Raw genomic sequence first — 21,257 nt, forward strand, 5'->3', positions numbered from 1 at the left:
CTGTTGTGGCACAGTGGCATAAGGTCCAGGTTCAATGATCACTTCCACCAAAGGTGCGTCATAACACATCTGAAAACGTTGATTAAAAATATCAAGGGGAGACAGTAGTATGTGACTGAAGAATGTAGAATCCCAGACTTCTGTGGTGCAACAGTAGCATCCATACTTGTGGGCCAAAAGGCCTGGGTTTAGCATTCACCTACTGTGCAACTGTATAATAAACTATCTGAAAAGATAGATTGAACATAACTATAATCAATTGGTTCCAGAGGATTAAGAATCAGCTGGTGTTCTGATTGCTATCCACTGAGCTTTCACATCAATTGGAGGATCTGGGAATGGGTTTGGGTGCGATTTCCTGCAATGATTGAATAGCCTCGCGCTATTTCGAGAAAAACACTTGAGCTGTGTTGGTGGCTGAGAAACTGCTTCCTAACGATTCAACAAGAAGGGGCCACTGTGGTATACATGAAACTAAAAAAAAATGCACAACGTTCACATCAGATACTTGAAATAATAGTCCTGAGTACAAATATTAGAGTAAATAGAATGAAGTAAAATCTCAATCCTAACAAGAAAGAGAGGAAATACGTGGAACTTTCCATATTTGATGTAGGCTTTGGATGTTGCTCAAGATTCAGTAATCCAATAATGGTTAATGAAAGTGAATTTGATTAAAATTGCCTCTGTGACCCGGGGGATGGTGGGGTTGTGGGACAGAATGATTAATTAGTTGCTAATCAATCACTCTTGTTCGACTCTGGATATCAGCATTGAACTCAGTTGTGATACTTTTTCCTCTTCCCCACATGAGAACATCCTAGTAGTACTCGCCAGACTCTCATGTGGACGGTGGTTACTGAAACGCTGGCGATACTAGGGGAACCCCAATCACCGAATTGTTTTGGAAAGGTGTAAAATAATGTCAACATTAAATTATAGGTTGATGTAGGCGTTGAGTTAGCCCCTATTCAGTTCAGTCGTTGCTCCCGTGTCCGTAGTATTCTATATCTACGGATTTCTGTACCAAAAGAAAGTAGGGAGGGAATGTTATGAAAGACACTGTGGAAAGACTGTTAAATCGTGAAATTGGGAAAGATGATGTATAATAGGATAGCGGTTTCAAGAAGTTTGCACAGGCGCAAAGTGCTGAGCAGTTTTCTAGTTTGTGGTGTATGTTAAACTCGGGACAGACGGGTTTTGTTTTGGTAATCCCCTCCCAGTCTCCCAGAAGTGTAGGAGGCTAAGGCTGATAAATAATCCATGATCTCACTTTGAGTAGTGACTGACTTTTCAAACCTGTGGCTTTGCTGTAAACTTCCCACAGCTGCAAGGGGGGGAAACCGCGCTTGTTCCTCCCAGAGTGAAGAAGTGAAGTGAGCCGGACTGAGAGAGAGTGAGACCACGGTGACTCAGCCCCTCCCTGCTAGTTTACACCAACCCACGGCGCGATTCAGACAGTGCCTGGGGCGCCTGGACTCCGAGGATGCCAGGCGCTGCCCTGGGCAGGACACACACACGTCCAGCAGGCACACGTCCCTGTCGGGGGCTGTACTCTCGGTGACCATGGATGGCTACGACCCTCCGACCGTCCCCAGGAGGTCGCGGAGTTTCCACTTCAAGAGCTTGAGAACGTTCCTCACTAAAGTGAGCGACCGACGGATGATAGGTGAGAACAGATGTGTTTCTTTCTAAAAGTTTGGTTCCGTTGTGAAAGAAACCGGGTATGTGTAATACCTACCACTGAATATAAGTATACACCGAAACACGTTTCATGGGGTGGCGTATTGGAGAGGAGTGTGTACGTGCACTTAGTTTGAGTGGCTTTTATTTGCTGGACGGAACAATTTTATTTCTGTGTAACATCAGACATAAATGCTGTATCCCACATCCTAAGGCAAACCCCGCGAATTTCTACACTCGCGGTGTACAGTTCAATATTACTCAACTCGTCCTGCCAGCAGTGAGCTCCTGTGTACATCTGACTTCGATTGCACGATATAAAACAAACAAGATTGTGACATTAGGCTAATAATTATAAATCTATGATGTTAGCACAGTACTAGGATTAACTTTCTCCTGTGCTTATGGTACCACGTGATGATTTCCACCCCTCTCGAGCTTTTAAAAGTTTCTTTTTTAATTCAAAATTAAAAATTAGAAATGTAAAGTTGAGTGGTTTATAAAGTGAGGCTAATTTAAAGTACACCATCTCAGTGCCCCCAGGATGGAAGGTTAGTCAGTGTCCAGCTGCTTTCACTGATCACAAATTCAGTTGTGAACCCTTGACAAAATGGAGAGTGCCACTGAACTGTGAAGTGCTCCCATCATGTTGACTGATATAATTAAAAATAAAGTTTGAAAAGTTTTCTATATTCTCAAAATAATTTTGTTGAGTTGCTTGATTTCAGATAAGGCAGCACTCTAATGGTTACTATTGGTTAAGGAAACCCTTACTGGGGAGAGGATAATCAATCTCAGTTGATCATTGTTGGGTGACCTGAGAGATTGTAGTGATGCTTTCTATCCTATGGCTGGATGAGAACAGCTTAGCTGTGGTCCCCAGTGTTGAAGTTAGGCTACACTCTAAACTTCTTTGAATGTATTATAAGCATTTGATATCTGAATAATATCTTTTACTCCTGTACTGATGCCAGTTACTACACTGTTAATTATTATGGCACAAGAGGTCCATTTGACCTATTGCATTAATTGATGGGACACATTCCCAGTATTTGGTAAGTTAATGTTAATATGAACTAAAATAGGTTGTTTTTGAAGGTGTCAAGTAGGAAATTTAAAAGTGTCTGCTTTTCTGAGAATAATATTGTTGAAAAGAGAGAAGAATTACCTCATACCGAATGGTGGAATAAGCTTGAAGGGCTAAATGGCCTACTGTTCCTAGTTTCTATGCCTGAAGATGTGCACGTTAGGTTGATTGGCTGTGTTAAATTTCCCATCGAGTCCAGGGATGTGTAGACTGGCAGGGTTAGCCTTGGTAAATACGGGGTTACAGGGATAGAGTTGGGGGCAAGGTCTGGGGTGGATGCTTTTTAGGAGGTCGAAACAAACTCCTTGAGCTGAATGGCCTCTTTCTGCACCATAAGGATTCTATTCCATGATGAATATTATACTAATCAGGACAAAGGCACGAATGCCACATTTCAAACAATTAATAGTACAGGAAAAAGAGTTGCTAGTTGATCTTCAAGTTAACTCTGGCTAAGGCATGAAGAAAGATAAAATAAAGAGGCTCTGCACCTTTTAGATAATTCAACAATCAATTACTGATTCAAGAAAAGGTGTCTGAATTGTAATGTTATAGATTAAGTTCCACATTACAGACGAGAGGTCAACATCAAAATTGAAACACCTCAATGTAGTAGGGTCAAATTACTGCAGATGCTGGAATCTTTACTCAAAACAAGTGCTGGAGATCACAGTGGATCAGGCAGCATCCATGGAGAGAGAACAAGCTAACATTTTGAGTTGAAATGATTCTTAATCAGAGCTGAAGCACTTCACTTTAGCTCTGATGAAGAGTCATCTAGACTTGAAACATTTTCACTCTGACATATTGCTGAGGGAATGCTGCATTGTTGAAGTACTTGAACCAAAGCTTGCCAGCTTTATAAATTGAATGTAAAAGATCCCATGACATGAAGGTGAACAGAAAAATTATTCCTGCTGTCCTGGCAAGGATTTATCCCCAAACAATATTGTGAAAACAGGTTATCATATTGCTGTTTGGGGAATCTACAGTGACTGTCAACTGCTGTACGTCCTGCATCAGTGTGACTACACTTCATGAGTACTTAATTGGCTGCAAAGTGCTTTGGATGGTTATGGAAGGCGCTATGTTAATTTAGTATTTTTTTTTACATGACCAAGCTCATTTTGAAGCATGAAAACTGAGAAGAAAATTGTGAGAAAAGCTTGACCATTCTTCCCTTTCCATCTAAAACTAACAAAATTATTTCATCTTGCTTTATACTGAATCTCTGTCTAAACATTGATCTGTCAAATTTTATTGGCTGCTGAGAATAACATTGCCAGGATTTATTGGAAATGAAGTGGAGAAGATTCAGATAATGAGTAGAATATTGTAATGCTATTTCTTGCTGTTCTACTATCTACACATAGTTCAAAGGATACCCTGGAATAGATAAGAGACTTAGATCTTGTAATGTAAGTTTTGGTGGAAGATACTGGTGACAAACTGAAGTGTTTATTTAAATTCAGTACTCTATTCTAACTTCCATCTTTTGGGAATTCATCTGGTGATTCCATTATTGCTCCTGATGTTTGTCAACTTTATCTTGAGCTATATTACAACTGAAGTATACAACTGTGCATTCAGTATGGATGTTTGTTTTAAAAATAGTTTCCATTGTTTCATTTAAAATAAAACTGTTTCTTTGAGATAGCATGATGTTATCTTTGGACATTTCCCTTTATGTGGTCTTTTATCATCATGAGGAGAAACAGGAGGGCCAGAGATGATTCTGACAATATCAAAGGGGATTTTGGGTGTATGAGTTATCCAGACACCAAAGCACAGAATGTTTCTCTCCAGCTTTGAGGATAATGCTTTGTGCTCCTTTTTAGATGTAAAGGGAAGAACGTTCAAACCTTTCTCATACTCCCCACCATCATCTCCTCCTCGTCCTCATCCTCCTCCGATTTCATGCTTCAAAATGAGCTTGATCATTTTAAAAACAAACTATATTTATGTAGCACCTTTCCAATCATCCAAAGCATGTTGTAGCCAATTAAGTGCTCGTGAAGTGTAGTCACACTAATGCAGGAAGAACGTAGACATTCAAGAGATCAAAAGGGTGCTTTGAGTGTTATGTAGGATCTGATGCTGTCTTCAAAGAATGTCATTGTCTTATTCTGCAGCGATGAAATTTCAAGTAACAGAATCCATTGAAGGAGATCTTTGCAATAATGCAATCTCTGCTCTGTAATTACCATTGTTAGGTGGCTGATGCACAGTTTAACTTAATCTCCATGGATACAGTTTGCCAATGTAAGAATGTCTTAAAGATGTGGGATTACTGAAATGGAAGGCCAAATGGATTAAACACATGGCTATCAAAGCACAGTTAGAAGATAGTGACTTACATCAACAGGAAGGAATACCATAACCTAGACATGTAGCTGGGTTGTAATCACAGGCATATGATTTTGCATGTCAACACGAGGCACGCTGTTATTTGTGATGTCCTAACAATGAGTCAGTTCTGTGGTTCTTTGCCAATCATTGGAAAAAAAAAACCAACCGATGGCTTCAGGGAGGTTTGGTGCACCTTTTGCAATTCTGGTTCAGATTTTTCTTTCTGTAACAGTGAGGGGGAGCAAGGTCTACTTATTTGTTTACAATATCATTAGAGTGCTGAAGGTGACCTCCTGCCATCCAGATTCAATCTGATGTTGCTTCACAATGTACTACTTCATTGGTAATGATGATGGGTACTGCCTTTTGTATCCGTCTGGGTGAGATGGACACACTGCTGCAGGAAAGGGAGGAAGATGTGCTAAAAATGTTCTTAAGTTTCAAAACAAAATCTAAAGCATTATTCACTGTGTTCAAAGAGATATTTGAAGTGTTCTGTTTGAAGTACGGTTGATTAGATTCCCTACAGTGTGGAAAAGGGCCATTTGTCCCAACAAGTCCACACTGACCCTCTTGAAGAGTAACCTACCCCCTACATTTACCCCTGACTAATGCACTTAACACTATGGGCAATTTAGTATTGCCAATTCACCTGATCTGCACATCTTTGGATTGTGGGAGGAAATCATAGCACCCAGAGGAAACCCACACAGGCACTGGGAGAAAGTGCAAGCTCCACACAGACAGTCACCTGAGGCAGGAACCAAGCTTGGGTCCCTGGCGCTGAGGCAGCAGTGCTAACCGCTGAGCCACAGTGCTGCCTCAGTTACAACCCAATAAGAGGGAGTCAAGCTTTTCACTTTTAATCCCCTCTCAATCAGTAGCAAAGACTTCTTTTAAGCATTTGGCCATCACACTTCATCTTTGATCTAGTTAAAAAAATTTAATTGAAGGAAAACCAAGTTTTTCTTGTGGTAGAGAATGGAGTTTTGTTACCTATAACCCTGAAATAAATGCAACATCAAATACACACAGAAACAATTGAAGTTGGAAAGAAAGGGATGGGAAGGAGATTTCTTGAACAGATGGAAGATGAAGGCAAATGCAGTTCCAGATTTTGAGAGAATCAAAAAGCCTGAGTCCAACAGATTAGCTGTTGTCCTGTTTTGCACATCAGGAGTTTATAGCAATTTTGTTTTGTTTCAAGTTGGGCATAATGGTGCCATAATGAATAGCAGGTTCAATTCCAGCCTTAGGCGACTGTCCGTATGGAGTTTGCATGTCCTCCCCATGTCCTTGCCGGATGCTCGAATTTCCCCTCGCAGTCCAAAAAGATGCAAGTTTGGTGGTTTGCCCATGGTAAATGACAGGGACAGAGTGGGTCTGGGTGGGATGCTATTTGGAGGGCTGGTGCCAATTCGATGGGCCAAATGGCCTATTTCTGCAATCGGGATTCAATGAAGTTATATTTTCCTAACACTTGTTTCTGAGGGTGAAACTATGGCAGTGCACTTCTATTATCCTTGTTATCCATCCACTTTTGATTTGTCCTTTTTTTTTGCTCAAAGGCTGCTGTTGCTGGTATCCCATTCTGTGTCTGTCATTGTTTCATTTCAAGCTGGATAGTAGTAAGCATCTCTCTGTGCAGTATTATGAAAGTGAGTAAAACAAGACATGCTTATTTCTTGGTACCTCACTGAGTTTCAGTATTTCTTGATTAAAATGGTAATGTGAGGAAGCCAGTTTCATTTCCACGTGGATTACATGGGCTTTTCATGGGAACATTTTTAGGTCAGCAGTGTCCTTTTCAGTCCATGAAAGATTTGCAGGTATTTAAAGTCAAATAATGAATGTTGAATATTGCCAATTTTCACTATGGTTGTCACAGTACATTTTTATGAAATTAAGTATATGTAGCTGTGAATATAGTTACATGTAAAATTTTTAAATTGGCATTACCTGTCCATAAAACTGAAAGGTCAGCTTAGTAATTTTGTGGAATTTCCCGGCAGTGCATCATCTTTTTTCAGAATACTCAATATAATTAAAACATAATAGAGAATGAATTTAGAGAGTTGTGAACGAGGCCCAGTCCATAACACAAACTGGCCTTCCTTCCATTGACTCTGTCTACATTTCTTACTGCCTCAGGAAAGCTGCCAACATAATCAAAAATCTCGCTCATCTCAATTATATTGTCTTCTGTTGAGCAGAAGGTAAAAGAATTTGAAAACTCATACTGAGAAATTTAAGAACATCTTCTTTCCCGTTGTTATTAGAGTTGATCTTTCTCTGCACCTTCTCTGTAGCTGTAACACTCTAGTCTACATTCTATTCTATAATCTGATGTATTTATGTAAAGTATGAGTTGTCTGGTTAGCACACAAAACAATACGTTTCATTGTATCTCGGTACATTTGACGAAAATCAAATCATCTGGACTCCGTATGTAAATATACCATAGAAATTTTAAGTTTGTACACTGCCTCCACGTGGCAAATAAATGCTTTCTGATTGGGGACATATAGGAATTGTCACTTGAGTGATTGAAATCAAGGAGTTGATTAACTGTTATTTGCACATTTGAACTTTGTGGGACTGAAGTGGGTGACGAATGCCTTTGGCAGCTTCTGACCTGAGGAAAAACAAACACTCCTAAATCAGGCAGTGAGTATAACTAGATTTTGCCATTGCCACCGGTATCTGGGGATCTGACAGATACTCTCTGGATCTAAATTCTTGGGAGGAAGCTCGATTTGTGGCAGTCTGCCTGTCAGATCCCTTATGCTGGGAAAATAGTTCAGTCAGGGTTTGATTAACAGATGAAGACCACCAATAGCTTGAATTGAGAATAGCTAACCATTGTCTTGTAATGTTAGCACCCAAGACCATCATGATCTGTGTCTGAGTTGTATCTCAGGACATAGACAAACCTGAGAGTTTTTATTCTTTGGGGGCAATCTCGGTGGGTCTTTAATGGCCTTCCTTGCCAGGGTTTGAGGTTGCAGTAAGGAGAGACTCCAATAAAGGACAATTTCTGCATATGTTTGGAGAGATCGTTTGTATTTGTGCATGGGTAAGATGCTCTGGAATCATTCTTTATTTCAAAATAATGCCCTTGATATGTCCTGAAGCTCCTTGGGAAAGTCTGCTGTATTCAGTTATTGTCATATTGTCTAATTGCTTCTTCTCCCCATGACTTCCTCCTATTCACCTGTAAATTAGGCATATTATGTGTTCCTTTCCTTCTCACCAGTCTAAAATCCCCATGTGTTATGGATTGCACTTGATATTGAAATAATTATCTATGCAGACTTTAGTGAGGTGTTTGAGGTTCTCCATGGTAGACTGGTTAGTAAGGTTAGATCACATGGAATTAAGGGAAAACTAGCCAATTAGATACAAAATTGGCTTGAAGGTAGGAGATGATGCTGGTGGAAGGTTGTTTCTTGGACTGGAGGCCTGTGACCAGTTGTGTGCCACAAGGATTGGTGTGGAGCCTACTGCTTTACGTCATTTATATAAAAGATCCAGATGTGAATATAGGTGGTATGGTTAGTAAGTTTGGAGATGACACCAAAATTGGTGGTGTAGTGGACAGCGAAGGAGATTATCTCAGTACAATGAGACCCTGATCAGCCTATGGGTGGCACGGTGGCTCAGTGGTTAGCACTGCAACCTGACAACACTAGGGATCCAAGTTCGATTTCAGCCTGGGGTGATTGCGTCTGTGTGGAGTTTGTACATTCTTGTTGTGTCTGCATGGGTTTCCTCCTGGTGCTCCGGTTTCCTCCCACAATCCAAAGATGTGCAGGTTAGGTGAATTGGCCAAGCCAAGTTGCCCATAGTGTTCAGGGGTGCGTAGATTAACTTCATTAGTCGAGGGAAATGTTGAGTAATGGGATAGGGGAATGGGTCTGTGGGTTAGTCTTTGGAGGGTTGGTGTGGACTTGTTGGGCCAAATGGCCTGTATCTACACTGTAGGGATTCTATGATTGTAGATGGGCCAATGGGCCGAGGAGTAGCAGGTGGCGTTTAATTTAGATAAATGAAGTGTTGCATTTCGGTAAGGAAAACCAAGGCAGGACGTCTAATTAATGGTAGGGCTCTGGGAAGTGTTATTGAGCAAGAAAAGATCTCGGGGTGCAGGTGCATAGTTCCTTGAAAGTGGGGTCACAGGTAGACAGGGTTGTGATGAAGGTGTTTGAGATGTTTGCCTTTATTAGTCAAAGCAGAGAGTATAGGAGTTGGGATGTCATGTTGCGGTTGTGCAGGATATTGGTGAGGTGACCTTTGGAATACTGCATGCAATTCTGCTCTCTAGATAGGGTGAATAGCTAGGTCTTTTTCCTAGAGTAGGGGAGTTTAAAACTAGAGAGCATATGTTTTAATGTGCAAGGGGAAAGATTTAAGGATACGTGGGATACATTTTTACTGAGTTCATGGAATGAACTGTCAGATGAAGTGGTGGAGTACAATTAAAGGCATCTGGATGAGTATGTGTATAAGAAGGGTTGAAAGGGATATGGGCTAAATGCTGGCAAATGGATATAGATTAATTTAGGATATCTGGTCGACATGGACGGGTTGGACTGATGGTCTGTTTCTATGCTGTATGAGTCTACAATGAATAGTATTGTGGCTTATTGAGTTCTGGTGGGTGGTTAACTAGAGTGGGAGTGCGCTATGCCATCAGACAAATGGATGTATTATATAAATGTAGTTAAATTACAGTATGCTGGCTGATGACACATTGTCTGAATATTTTGTTCCATTAATTTGAATGTTTCCTTCTACACTGTCTTTTATCTTTGTCATCAGCAGATTTGGTGTAATGGTTTCCTATTCCATCATTTAGATCATTAGTAAATTTGGTGATTAGTTTGGGTTCCAGCATTGATTTTTGTGATACCACTAGTCACAACTTGCCAGTTGTAGTACCTGCCCATTACCCCTATTGTCGCCCCCTGTTCAGCCAATTCCCTAAATGCTTAATTTTTTTTTTTGTCAATTCCATGAACTTTATCTGAACATTTTCTTATGAAGTCCTTGGTGCTTTAGATGGCATATACATCCCAGGTTTAGCAGATACTTTTCAGCAGCCAGTTTCAGCTACTGCACTGCATCTGTAGATGCTAGAAAATGCAACAGTGGAGAAATAAGTGAATATTCAGAGGTGGTGGATCCATGTTGGAGAAGATTATTGCCTGAGATTTGTGTAGCACAAATATTACTCGCTAATGTTTCACTAAAGCTGAATGCTGTGCAGTTCTATCATGTAAGTACTAACCACTTCTTCATATGCAGAGTTGCAAATGTAAGTGAGCACTACAAATAATAAATTGGCGTCTCCACTTTTGACCTTAATGGAAGAAAGCTCTCTTGAAGATAATGACTTAGGTTGCATATCAGAACATTGAGAGTCAAGCAGGTGAGTAGAATGCCCTTCATTAAGGAGAAGGTGCTGGGGAATCTGAAAGCACTGAAGGTGGATAAATCACCTGGACTGGATGGCCTACACCCCACCGTTTTGATGGAGAAAGCTGTGTGGTGATATTTCAGGAATCACTGCAATCCAAAGGAGAGTCACATAGGACAGAAAACATCTAACGTAACACTCCCCTCCCTTCCTCCCTTCCTCCCTTCCTCCCTTCCTCCCTTCCTCCCTTCCTCCCTTCCTCCCTTCCTCCCTTCCTCCCTTCCTCCCTTCCTCCCTTCCTCCCTTCCTCCCTTCCTCCCTTCCTCCCTCTTTTTTCCCTTCCTGCCTTCCTTCCTGCCTGCCTTCCTTCCTGCCTTCCTTCCTGCCTTCCTTCCTGCCTTCCTTCCTCTCTCTTTTTTCCCTTCCTCCCTTCCTTCCTTCCTCTCTCTTTTTTCTCTGCCTCCCTTCCTTCCTTCCTCTCTCTTTTTTCCCTTCCCTTCCCTTTCCTTCCTTCCTTCCTTCCTTCCTTCCTTCCTTCCTTCCTCTCTCTTTTTTCCCTTCCTCCCTTCCTTCCTTCCTCTCTCTTTTTTTCCCTTCCTTCCTTTCTTCCTTCCTCTCTCCTTTTTTTTTTTCCCTTCCTTCTGAAACAGAAGACAGGAAATTATAGGCCAATTACCTGATCTCAGTCATTGGTAAGATTTTGGAGATCATTATTAAAGGTGATGTTGCAGAGTACTTGAAAGTGCATCGTAAAATGGGGCTGGGTCAGTGTGTCTTTGTCAAATGGAGGCCATGCCTGACAAATATTAGAATTATTTGAGAAGATAACAAGTTAGACAAAGGTGATCTAGTGGATGTGATCTATTTGGATTCCAGAAGGCCTTTGACAAGGTGCCATGCAGGAGCCTGCTAAATTATTTAGGACCCCATGGTGTTAGGGCAAGATACTGAGATAGATTGGCTGACTGGCAGAATGGGGATAAAGGGTCTGTTTCAGGATGGCAGCTAGTAACAAGCGGAGTTCCCCATGTCAGTGTTGGGACCACAATGATTCGTTAAGAAGGCAAATGTTATGTTAGCATTACTTTTGAGTGGCTAGAATTCAAGAGCTGGGATGTACTGCTGAGGCTGTATAATGCCGTGGTCAGAACACATTTGAAATATTGCAATTTTGGGCTGCATGTTTACAGAAAGATGTGCTGCCCTTTAGAGTCCAGAAAACATTTACAAGAATGATCCCAGGGATGGAGGGCTTGCCATATGAGGAATGGTTGAGGATGCCAGGTCTATACTCGAAATTCAGAAAGTTGGGTGGGGGTTGGGGGGGACGGGAAGGTGATTTGAAACTTGCAGAATCCTGAGAGGCCTGAGTAGAGTTGATGTGGAGAAGATGTCTCCACTAGTAGGAGAGATTAGGACCAGAAGGCACAGCCTTATAGTGACGGGACGATTTCTTAGAACTGAGATAAGGAGATATTTCTTCAGCCAGAGAGTGGAGTGTCTGTGGAACTGATTGCAGAGGGCAGTGGAGGCCAGTCATTGAGTATATTTAAGACATGTTCTTGATTAGTAGGGGGATCAAAGGTTATGGGGAGAAGGAAGAAGAATAGAATTAAGAAACATATCAACAATGATTGAATGGTGGAGCAGACTTGATAGGCCAAATGCCCAATTCTGCTCCCATATCTCATCTTATGGTCTATCTGCTCTGTGAAACCCCTGCAGTGATGTTTTGTTCTGGGTCGATTTGGTCTCTGACTACCAGCCTTTGTGCCAGGTTTGACTTTGACTGCACGTGAGATTTCCCAAATTCCCATTGACTTTCATTTCATGATGACATGTGATGTCTTAGTCAATGGCAGTCATTTCATATGTTTTTCAGCTGTTTGTTAATGTTTAATCAGGACTGTAATAAGATGTGAGTGAATAAGTAATGCTTGTTGGCATTGTCAATTACACCTTCTGTCACTTTGGGAGTAGCTTGATGGGATATTAATTGGCTGGGCCAGCTTCATCCTGATTTTGTCTGCACCAACCTTTGGTCTCCAACTCTCCTCCATTGTTCATTTATCATAGTGAGAGTTTCTTGCTCCTGATTGGGATCAATTTGTCATTGTTCCAGAGATTAACTTTGCATTATTTGGCGACCTGTCTGTAATCTAAACCCATACATTTTAGCCAATGTTATGTGATCTAATTCACATCCTTAGAATGAGAAAAAGCATCCAATTTCTACTTATGAAATCCAAGTCTCAGTTATGCTGAGGTCACCAAAGTAGTAGTCTAAATGGCAGGCATGTGGGATGTTGGTGCTTATGCATTTCTAGCTTGGTTGAGGCTCATTGTTGCATAACTGGCAATATATGTGTTGGCAATGCTTGGTTAAGAAGCTTGGACTAACTTTTCAATGAGATGGGTCATGCAACTGTACCTGGGCTAGTTGGCCCTGAGGTGTTGATTTAGCAGTTGTGGAGGAGCCACTAACTACTGGTCCTTTAAATATTACCTCACCTTGTCTGTCCCATGTGCTCCACAATGTTGTGCCTGCCTTTTGCTCACAGTTTCCAGAATTTCTAAGACCCTAAGTGTTAGTGAAGTTTGTGGCTTAATACTCTGAGGGCTTTGCCATTATGCCTCACCAGTCCTTTCTAGAAGCTGAGAAAGACCTTTCAAAGGAGCAGGAAAATCGCTTATGCCCAAAAACATCGATTTCTCGTATGCTACCTCCTCTGCTGTGCTTTTGCAGCACCACACACTCAACAAAGACTTTCAAAGCCTATCTGAAAGTCTGAGTTTTCTCTTACATAGTCTTCTAGTAATTACATAGTAGTGTCGAAAGTGGCAGGTGTACTGAGGTCATTGTTGGAGTCAGAGTGTATGGGCACGTATGTTCCACTTGAATGATGGAATAGGGAGTTAAGAAATCTGATAATGATTACTTGATTGTAAAACCAAACAGAATTGAATTCTTTGTTACAAGTGTGCTTTACTGAAGTAAAGTCATGGGGCATTTTTGATTCAGAATCAGGTTTTCAACCAGTTGATTTCTCCCTCCAGCAGTGGCAGCAAGGATTTAGTGACTTTGATTGCCAGACATTCAGAAATTTCCCTCTGGGAGCAGGAATGTTTTTTTTGTGCTAAACAAAAATGCCTCTTCTGTCTTTGCATTATCTGCAGACCTCTCTCTTCCTAGTGGGAAAGGGACTTTCCCATTGAGGCCCTGGTTTTATTTGCATTGGGGAATTGATGTAAAAGGACCCTAGTTTGTATAACTTTACAAAGCTGTCATCTGCTTTAGGCATCTGACTCATTTGCCTGCTTTATTCTGTGAGCTAACATTTCTCCAGATCTGATTGAGTAACCTCTGTTTTACTGCCCAGTTGCTAAATAGGATTAAGATGGACTTCTAATGGTGTTTATTGTAATACATATTGTTCTCCTCCCATCTTGCCCTGGAACTCTGTTATAGGCCTTTTGCTGCACCCATTCTCATTGCAAGGCTGTGAGTTTTAATACAACCTCCACCCTCAGTGCATGGCTGTTAAATCCACACTCTGGCTTTATGACTTTGCACTTTGTTCGCTTTATAAGGCTGTCAATTTTATGTTGACATTCTTTTGAGGCTGTTGGTTCTGTCAACCTTTGTCACATATTATTCAGTTCAAAGTTTGTGCGAAGATTTGTAGCTCGGGTGCTCGTTGTTGTGGTTCTGTTCGCCGAGCTGGAAGTTTTTGTTGCAAACGTTTCGTCCCCTGGCTAGGCGATATGCTCCTGTCCCCATTTTTCACCTTTTCCCGTCCCCACTTTTCTGGGAGCATATCCGGTTGACAACCGGAAGCGGCAGGGACAGACCACTATAAACACCGGAGGAAACATCAAAGAAGCGCTTCGCAGGAGGCTCCCAAGCACTGATGATGTCGCCTAGCCAGGGGACGAAACGTTTGCAACAAAAACTTCCAGCTCGGCGAACAGAACCACAGCAATATTATTCAGTATTGCGTTCCTTTTAGTTATGCACAATTCGCCACTTAATGCTACCTGTTATGAAGGTGGGAGACAAGCAGGAGGCTGGGAAAATACAACGAGGCAGGTAGCACCAGGAGGTGGAGAAGTCAACGTTTTTGGTGTAACCCTTCTTCAGGACTTTGGGTGGGTGTAAGGGGAGCTGCAGATAAAGGGTTGGGGAAGTGGTGTGAGGTGAATCAGACCGCATCTTTTGGCAACTTCAGGCATCTTCTGCCTGGACAGCCTACAGTCCGAAGGACTCAACATTTGAGTTCTCCAATTTCAAATAACCTTCCTTCCTATCCCCCAACTCCCATTCCTCTGATCGACCCTTCCTTGTAGCTGGCAACTTGATTCATTCCTCCCCTCGACCAACAAGGTTGTACCCTCTACCTGTGTTCACTTATCCCCTACCCCACCCACATCACCACCACCACCATCTGCAGCTCCCCTTACATCCACCCCCAGCCCTAAAGAAGGGTTACACCCGAAGTGTTGACTTCTCCACCTCCTGATGCTGCCTAGGCTACCAGCTTTCTGCCTGTTGTCTTGGGTTCTAGTATCTGTAGTTTTTTTTGTCTCTAACCTGTTATGAATATGCCTACCATAAGAGGCAAAAGCCCTTTAATTTCATTATTAGGTTTGGTTGATTTTTATTTTGTTCTTGTGTTCAACATACCAGATATGACGAAACCTATTTTGGTTTTGCTCCCTGAGATTGATTGTGTTGAAACCCATTTCCTGAAGATGACAGGTAGGAAATGGAAGGTCACTGACTGGAGCATCCAGCCCCACAGTAATATACTGTGGAAACAAGTTGTTTTAATTCTTCTGTTTTAAAACTTTCTGTTCCTTTTATTTGATATTGGAAAACTTTGGGGATTTTCTTGCTTTACGTGGAGTATTTTGAATGGCCCTTTCTGATGACCTCATCCGTGGGTGATAGTACCCACGGGAATGCTCACCCAAATTAGTCCAGTTCACTCAAAATGTATCAGGAATAAAATCAGGTTCCACAGTTTCACTCTCATTTATAAAACTGAAACAATTGCAGGCTTCATTGCTAAAACATGCTACTATGTGAGAAAGTGTTTCTTATTGTGAAGCGATGATATTGACATACTTGTTTTTTTCAGCATTCGGTGTTTTATATATTTCCTTATATAAGGACTCTGTATTTTTATTTGTTTATGCCTTTGAGGTACTTTTGGGGCTGTATTGATATTAGTATGTAAGTGCTTGTTGGTTTTGCTCTTTTCTATCACTTCTACTATGATCATTTTGCTTCCTTGTTTCTGTTTGACTGAAAATGCAGCTTACAGTTAGTTCTCACTTCAGAATCAAGTCTCCTCCTTTTCTCATTTTGAACTCTAGCAAAGATGCAAAGTGTATAAGATTTTAAAATGCAAGTTTGCAATTCCTGATTTTATCTCGTCTAAATACATGGGCTCTGGGTCTCTCAGCAACTTCTGCAAATTTTATCAGATTTCTTTCTGTATGTTACAAATAGGCCATTCATAACTTTCCTCCACTTTAAATCAGCAAATCTAGGCAATGCCTTTAATGCCAACGGTAAACCAGTCACTTTCGTGTCTGCGTTACAATTAGAAAACAGAGACCTTTTTTGTTTTGGAATGTAATCTCTGGGAGAAATGGAGATAAAGTACACAAACCACCTTTTATTCAAAAAGGGAATTTATTTCAAAGTCTCGTGTTTTGCCATATTCTGGGAACTAACTCCAAAAAAATTAAGTAGTTTGGGCTATTAACTGTTGGGAACGAAGATGGGGAAAAAAATGTCTGAACCAATTTTTTAAGCATTTAATAAGAAACAAATGTCTCCACAAGCTATCAATCTTGAACTAATTATAGACTGATGAAAACTCAGATTTAACTCTAATGCTCTAGTTTGTTTTTCTTTGGGAACTTTGCACTAGACAGTGAGGGATGCACCGGGGAATTGAATGCTTTTTTTTGGGCGCTGGGGTGCAATGTTAACTAACTCATTGGTCAGGAGAAAAGTGAGATTTGGTTTTACATTCTGTCCAATTTAAGCTCCAGTGATCTCAGTGGAGAGAACTAATGAGTTGGTGAAAACTGGTATTTTACCCAATCCAGTAGGTTTGTTAAAATAAAATAATTCCCTTAGTGCCAACAAAAAACTTCGAACGCATTTAGCATAGGATATATGTAGAGTAAAGCTCTTTTGTGCTCTGTCGTCATATTTTGAAGCCGGATCTAGTGCCAGTGAAAGGTTCCACCATGCTAGTTCTGCTTTAGGAAGACAGCCCATTCTGCAAAGAATTTCTATGCTTTAAGTCTCGGAAACTGTGTGAGACTGTCCAAAATTCATTTTCAGTTATACCTTTGGACCTAACAAGGTAGGGGGAAAACATTTTCTCTTTAATGCTGAATTCAAAACCAGGTCCCAGAAAGGATGTGAAATTAACCCATCTTGTCAACTAATTCCTGCTGAATTTATAAATGATTGGATCCAATTATCATCTTGAAAATTCCATTCTTTGTTCTTGACCATCCCTGTTTAATAAATAATCATGACTGCCCAATATCACCCCCAAGTGGCAGGAGGTAACTCTTTGTAGATTCTGTGATATTCTTTCCGAAACCTTAATGTAATGCAGTCCATGGAGATTATTGCATATGGATTGCTTACAAAAAAAATTACAAGGAAAGCAGCTCAAGTTTGTGAAACTTTGTCCAATGAAATTGTTAGTGAACATGAGCTCACAGAACAACTGGATCCCTAATTTGATACCTCATTCAAGTGAATTGCAGAATGACTGTGGAAAACAGACAGAATACACTAGGAGATGTTCTTTGGAAATGGAATACTGAAGAATGTTAAAATATTAGAAATAGGTTCACTAAATTCATAACAGGTAGTCGTAAATGAGCATGTTACAGACGTGTATTGTGCTTCTATTCAGAGTATATTCCATTACATGCAACAATATGTAGTATTCAATGACTTTCTGTTTGAAATGTGCGTGGTTAAAGTGCAAGCATTCATGGCATTTGAGGTGGGCCTCGGGAAGCCAGGTAAAGTTGGTGTCCATTGTTCTGAACATCAGGAGGTTTCTGTCACATATCCTACTCGCAAATTAAGCACCAGTAACATTATGAAAAGTTGACATTTTAATGTAAGTTTTTGTGCTCAAAGCAACATTAGGCTGCATGAACAAGATGTGTTTGAATATGATAATCACTTGCTGCTAAGTCGAGTATAAAAGGGGCTATTGTAAATTTTCTTTTGCAATATGACGATTTCTGAAGAGCACCCCCTACTGCATTATGCCTACTTTTTGCACAATTCATTCTTGAATGGGGTGTCAAGTTAGGGATACTGTTGCACTGAGTATCCTTGTCCACTGTTAACAATTTGTTAAGAATGTTGATACTCATTTCACATGAAACTTTGAGGGCCAAATGAAAATTGAATAATTGTGATGAAGAGGGAATGTGAATCTCTTTAAGGCAGTCACACAAAACTTGCCTTGACTAGCTGAGGCTTTAAACCTGGTAAGTGAACAGCTGTCTCTTCCATTAAGATTAGTGCCAAAGTGTTGCTAAATGTATTCTGAATCTTGGATAAATTTGATTTGAATTGGGATTATGTTTTGTTTGATTGTATTCTCTCTTCTGAAGTTGACCCTTAATTCAGTACTGAATACCTTCCTGCAGTTAGAGTAAAGTGGGCAATTTTTCATATAAAATTTGATAGGGCTCTGAATTTAGAGACTATAATGTCTGTTCAACTCAATTCTATTTACAAGCAAGATTTATTTGCCTCCCTTTCAGTAGAGATACCAAGCAGAAGCAATGAACATGGCTAATTTTCCATTTACCAGCACAATGGAGTATAATAATCATGTTGATAGAGTTGAATCTCATTTTAAACCACAAACTCAAGTTAGAAATTTTTAATACTTTTAGTTCTGCACAGGCTTGGCTCTGATCAATTAGGTAATTATTCAACTCCCAAGATTCCATCAAATGAATAGGAGGGCTGATTATGAATTACATATTTTCTTTTTGAGTCAGCCATAGCACAGAACATTTTCTCTCTCTCCATCAAATTGGCATGTCTTTTACTCTTTACTCTGGCTGTGCCCAACAATGAGGCTCTCACAAACTTAAGGAATGATTAGGCAGCCGTCGTCATTGGCTTCACACACTGTGGCCCCTGTTCCAGTATCCTGTCGATATGCAATTCATGGGCAGTCTCTTTCTGCGTCTCTTTCCAGTTTCCTGTAAGAAGTTTAGCTCATGAGTGGTCTCTTTGATTCTAATTTCTTTGCAGTCAAAAGGTCACCTGAAAAGAATGCAATTTATGCTTGCATGAAAAAAAGACAGCAATATATAAATAAAAATAAACTATTTTACCAATGTTCATTGTTTCACAATAATTAGCTTAATCTTTGGTGTCATTACTTGTTTCTTAAAAGTATTTTCAATAAGCCATTTTAATGCAATAACTCTATTTGCTTGTGTGGATGAACAATTTTGGCTTATTTCCTATCTGATAAGTCTATTATTCTGAGGGTATGACCTTTGAGAGTCATTGCAGAGTTCACCATATGGTTTAAAAAACTGAGCCTGATCCTTAATTTTGCCAACTTTCCTTTGCCATGGTTTCCCCAACACTGACATGTTTGTTATTTAGTGCTTGAGTGCTGTCATTGTTCTTTGATGGAAATTACAGCTAATTATGTTACTGAAAGTTTTTTTTTAACCTTTGTTGAGATTAATAGTTGACCCATTACTGTAGAGGCTAGTAGTTGACCCATTATAACCTGTGGTGTCACTGCAATGTACATGGGAATACATGCTTCAACTGATCAAATATTAAGTTAAAATATGCATCATGTTTGTATGTGTGTAAAATAGTGACGAGATGTCAAAAAGTTAACCTTTGTCCCTGACAATAAAAATCAAATTTCAATGGAATTGATATTTTATTGTTAGTGTTTTAGAATGAGGCAGTGAAATTACATTGAAAATCTTTCTTTTCTCCTTGTCATACAATAGATCAACCATGCTTTCAATCTGAATTCTGTACAGGTTAACAGGTAGGACTGGTAATTCATAATAGAGACACAAATGGTGGTGGTTTAGCCTGAGGGTCAAACTATCTCTGGCAAGGGGAGAGCCCTTCATGGAAATCTCAGATGGTATGGAAGTTGAACCCACACTGATGTTACTCCGCACCATAAACTAACCATACAACCAATACAGCTAATTGTTTAAATGTTAAAAAAGTAAAAAAAGTCAAATTTCTCTGAGAAAACTAGCAATTGAACCATGACAGATGGAAAGGAGAATTCAGAGAATTAAAGTACTGCTGATGTATAGTATGGAGGTGAAACACAATTTTAAATTTAAGCAATTTCACTGCCTCTTGTTCTAAAGCATCATTATAGTAAAATATCGTTTTCATTGTCCTGGACAATAAAATTTTTTTAAGGGGTGAACTTTTGAGATCTGTTCAATATTTTACACACAAATGTGATGTGTATATATAATTTTAAAATTTTATCAATTGAAGAATGTGTTCCTATGTGCACTGCAGTGACACCACAAGTTATAATGGGTCAACTACTAATCTATGCAGTAATGAGTCAACTTTTTAATAGTCTCAATGGTAGAAAATATTTTTGGTAATATAGCTGTAATTTCCATCTAAGAACAATGACTTCACTCAAATAGCTAAGTAATTGGTGATTAGGGGAGAATAAACCTTTCCATCTAGAAGGTAGTGTTTGGCATTGACTGCCCAGTTTGGTGGGTGAGATAAACCCTCAATTTATTTTTAAGGAACCTTTATCTATGCCAAGAGTGCTATAACCTCTAAGGTCTATGGCCTAGATGTTGGTAAATGGGATTAGAATGGTCATCTAGTTTTATCTCTGCATCTACTGACTGTTCTGAATATCCTGGTTTGCTATCTGTTGTGATTCACTGTGATAATGCAGTGGAAGTTACATTTCTGTTATTCCTGAAGTTATCGCAGAGCTTACAAATTTTAAAATAAGTACACAAGTTCCCCAATTCATTTGATTTTCACATCATGGTTGATAGAAGGCATGAATCAATTTTCTGTACTTAACAAAAGTTACTATTTATTACAAGTAATTAGGCATTGCTTACAGGTAATTAGTTACAAAGTGTAAGTATAGAACAGTACAAATTAAAACGCAAATGTCTTTTTAAACTGCTCCTTTCACATTAAGGATTCTGTGAAAATGCCAGATCCCATTTGTAACTATTCTTCACACTTCAGAGCGTTTAGTACAAATCCAGACCTGCGCTGTTAGGTTAAGTGGTAAATTTGGATATCGCATTTAAACTTCCATCATCAGATCGTTATACCTGAGACCGTTCATGGATTAAAATGGTTTTAGAAGTAAGAAACATGGATCTAAAATGGCTGCAGCAATCACCTAATCAGAGAATGGGGAAAGCTTTTGAAGACCCATGAGAAGTGAATTCAAATGAAATGACCATTTTTTATCGAAAGACCCTGAAACCAGTCCGTTGTGTCAGCATCAAGAAATTCATATCTCCTGTTTTAATTTGGCATATTGGGAGAGAACAGTTTTGCCTGTGAGTTCGCCAGTTTGAAAAGACAATGAAGCCAGACTTGGCAATACACAGTGAACTAGCAGAGCAGAGCAAAAGATCATCGATTGGAAA

At 40.0% G+C, this 21,257-nt stretch overlaps 1 protein-coding gene across 2 annotated transcripts in view; it reads left to right on the top strand.

Moving 5' to 3' along the window:
- The window catches only part of stard8 (StAR related lipid transfer domain containing 8), a 213,928-nt gene that overhangs the window by 100,325 nt on the left and 92,346 nt on the right, over positions 1–21,257 (top strand). The window contains exon 1 of one of the 2 annotated variants that reach the window (XM_087992007.1): positions 1,301–1,669. The exons of the other annotated variant lie outside the window; for it this stretch is intronic. Coding sequence (XP_087848133.1) covers positions 1,567–1,669 — 103 coding nt within the window. The 5' untranslated portion in view covers positions 1,301–1,566. Of the gene's footprint in view, positions 1–1,300; positions 1,670–21,257 lie in introns of those variants that run through there. 2 annotated transcript variants of the gene reach the window in all.

This window comes from Chiloscyllium plagiosum, unplaced genomic scaffold (assembly GCF_037043375.1).
Source record: "Chiloscyllium plagiosum isolate Xiang-an unplaced genomic scaffold, Cpla_swu_hap1 HiC_scaffold_11, whole genome shotgun sequence".
In the NCBI taxonomy this organism is placed as follows: Eukaryota; Metazoa; Chordata; class Chondrichthyes; order Orectolobiformes; family Hemiscylliidae; genus Chiloscyllium; species Chiloscyllium plagiosum.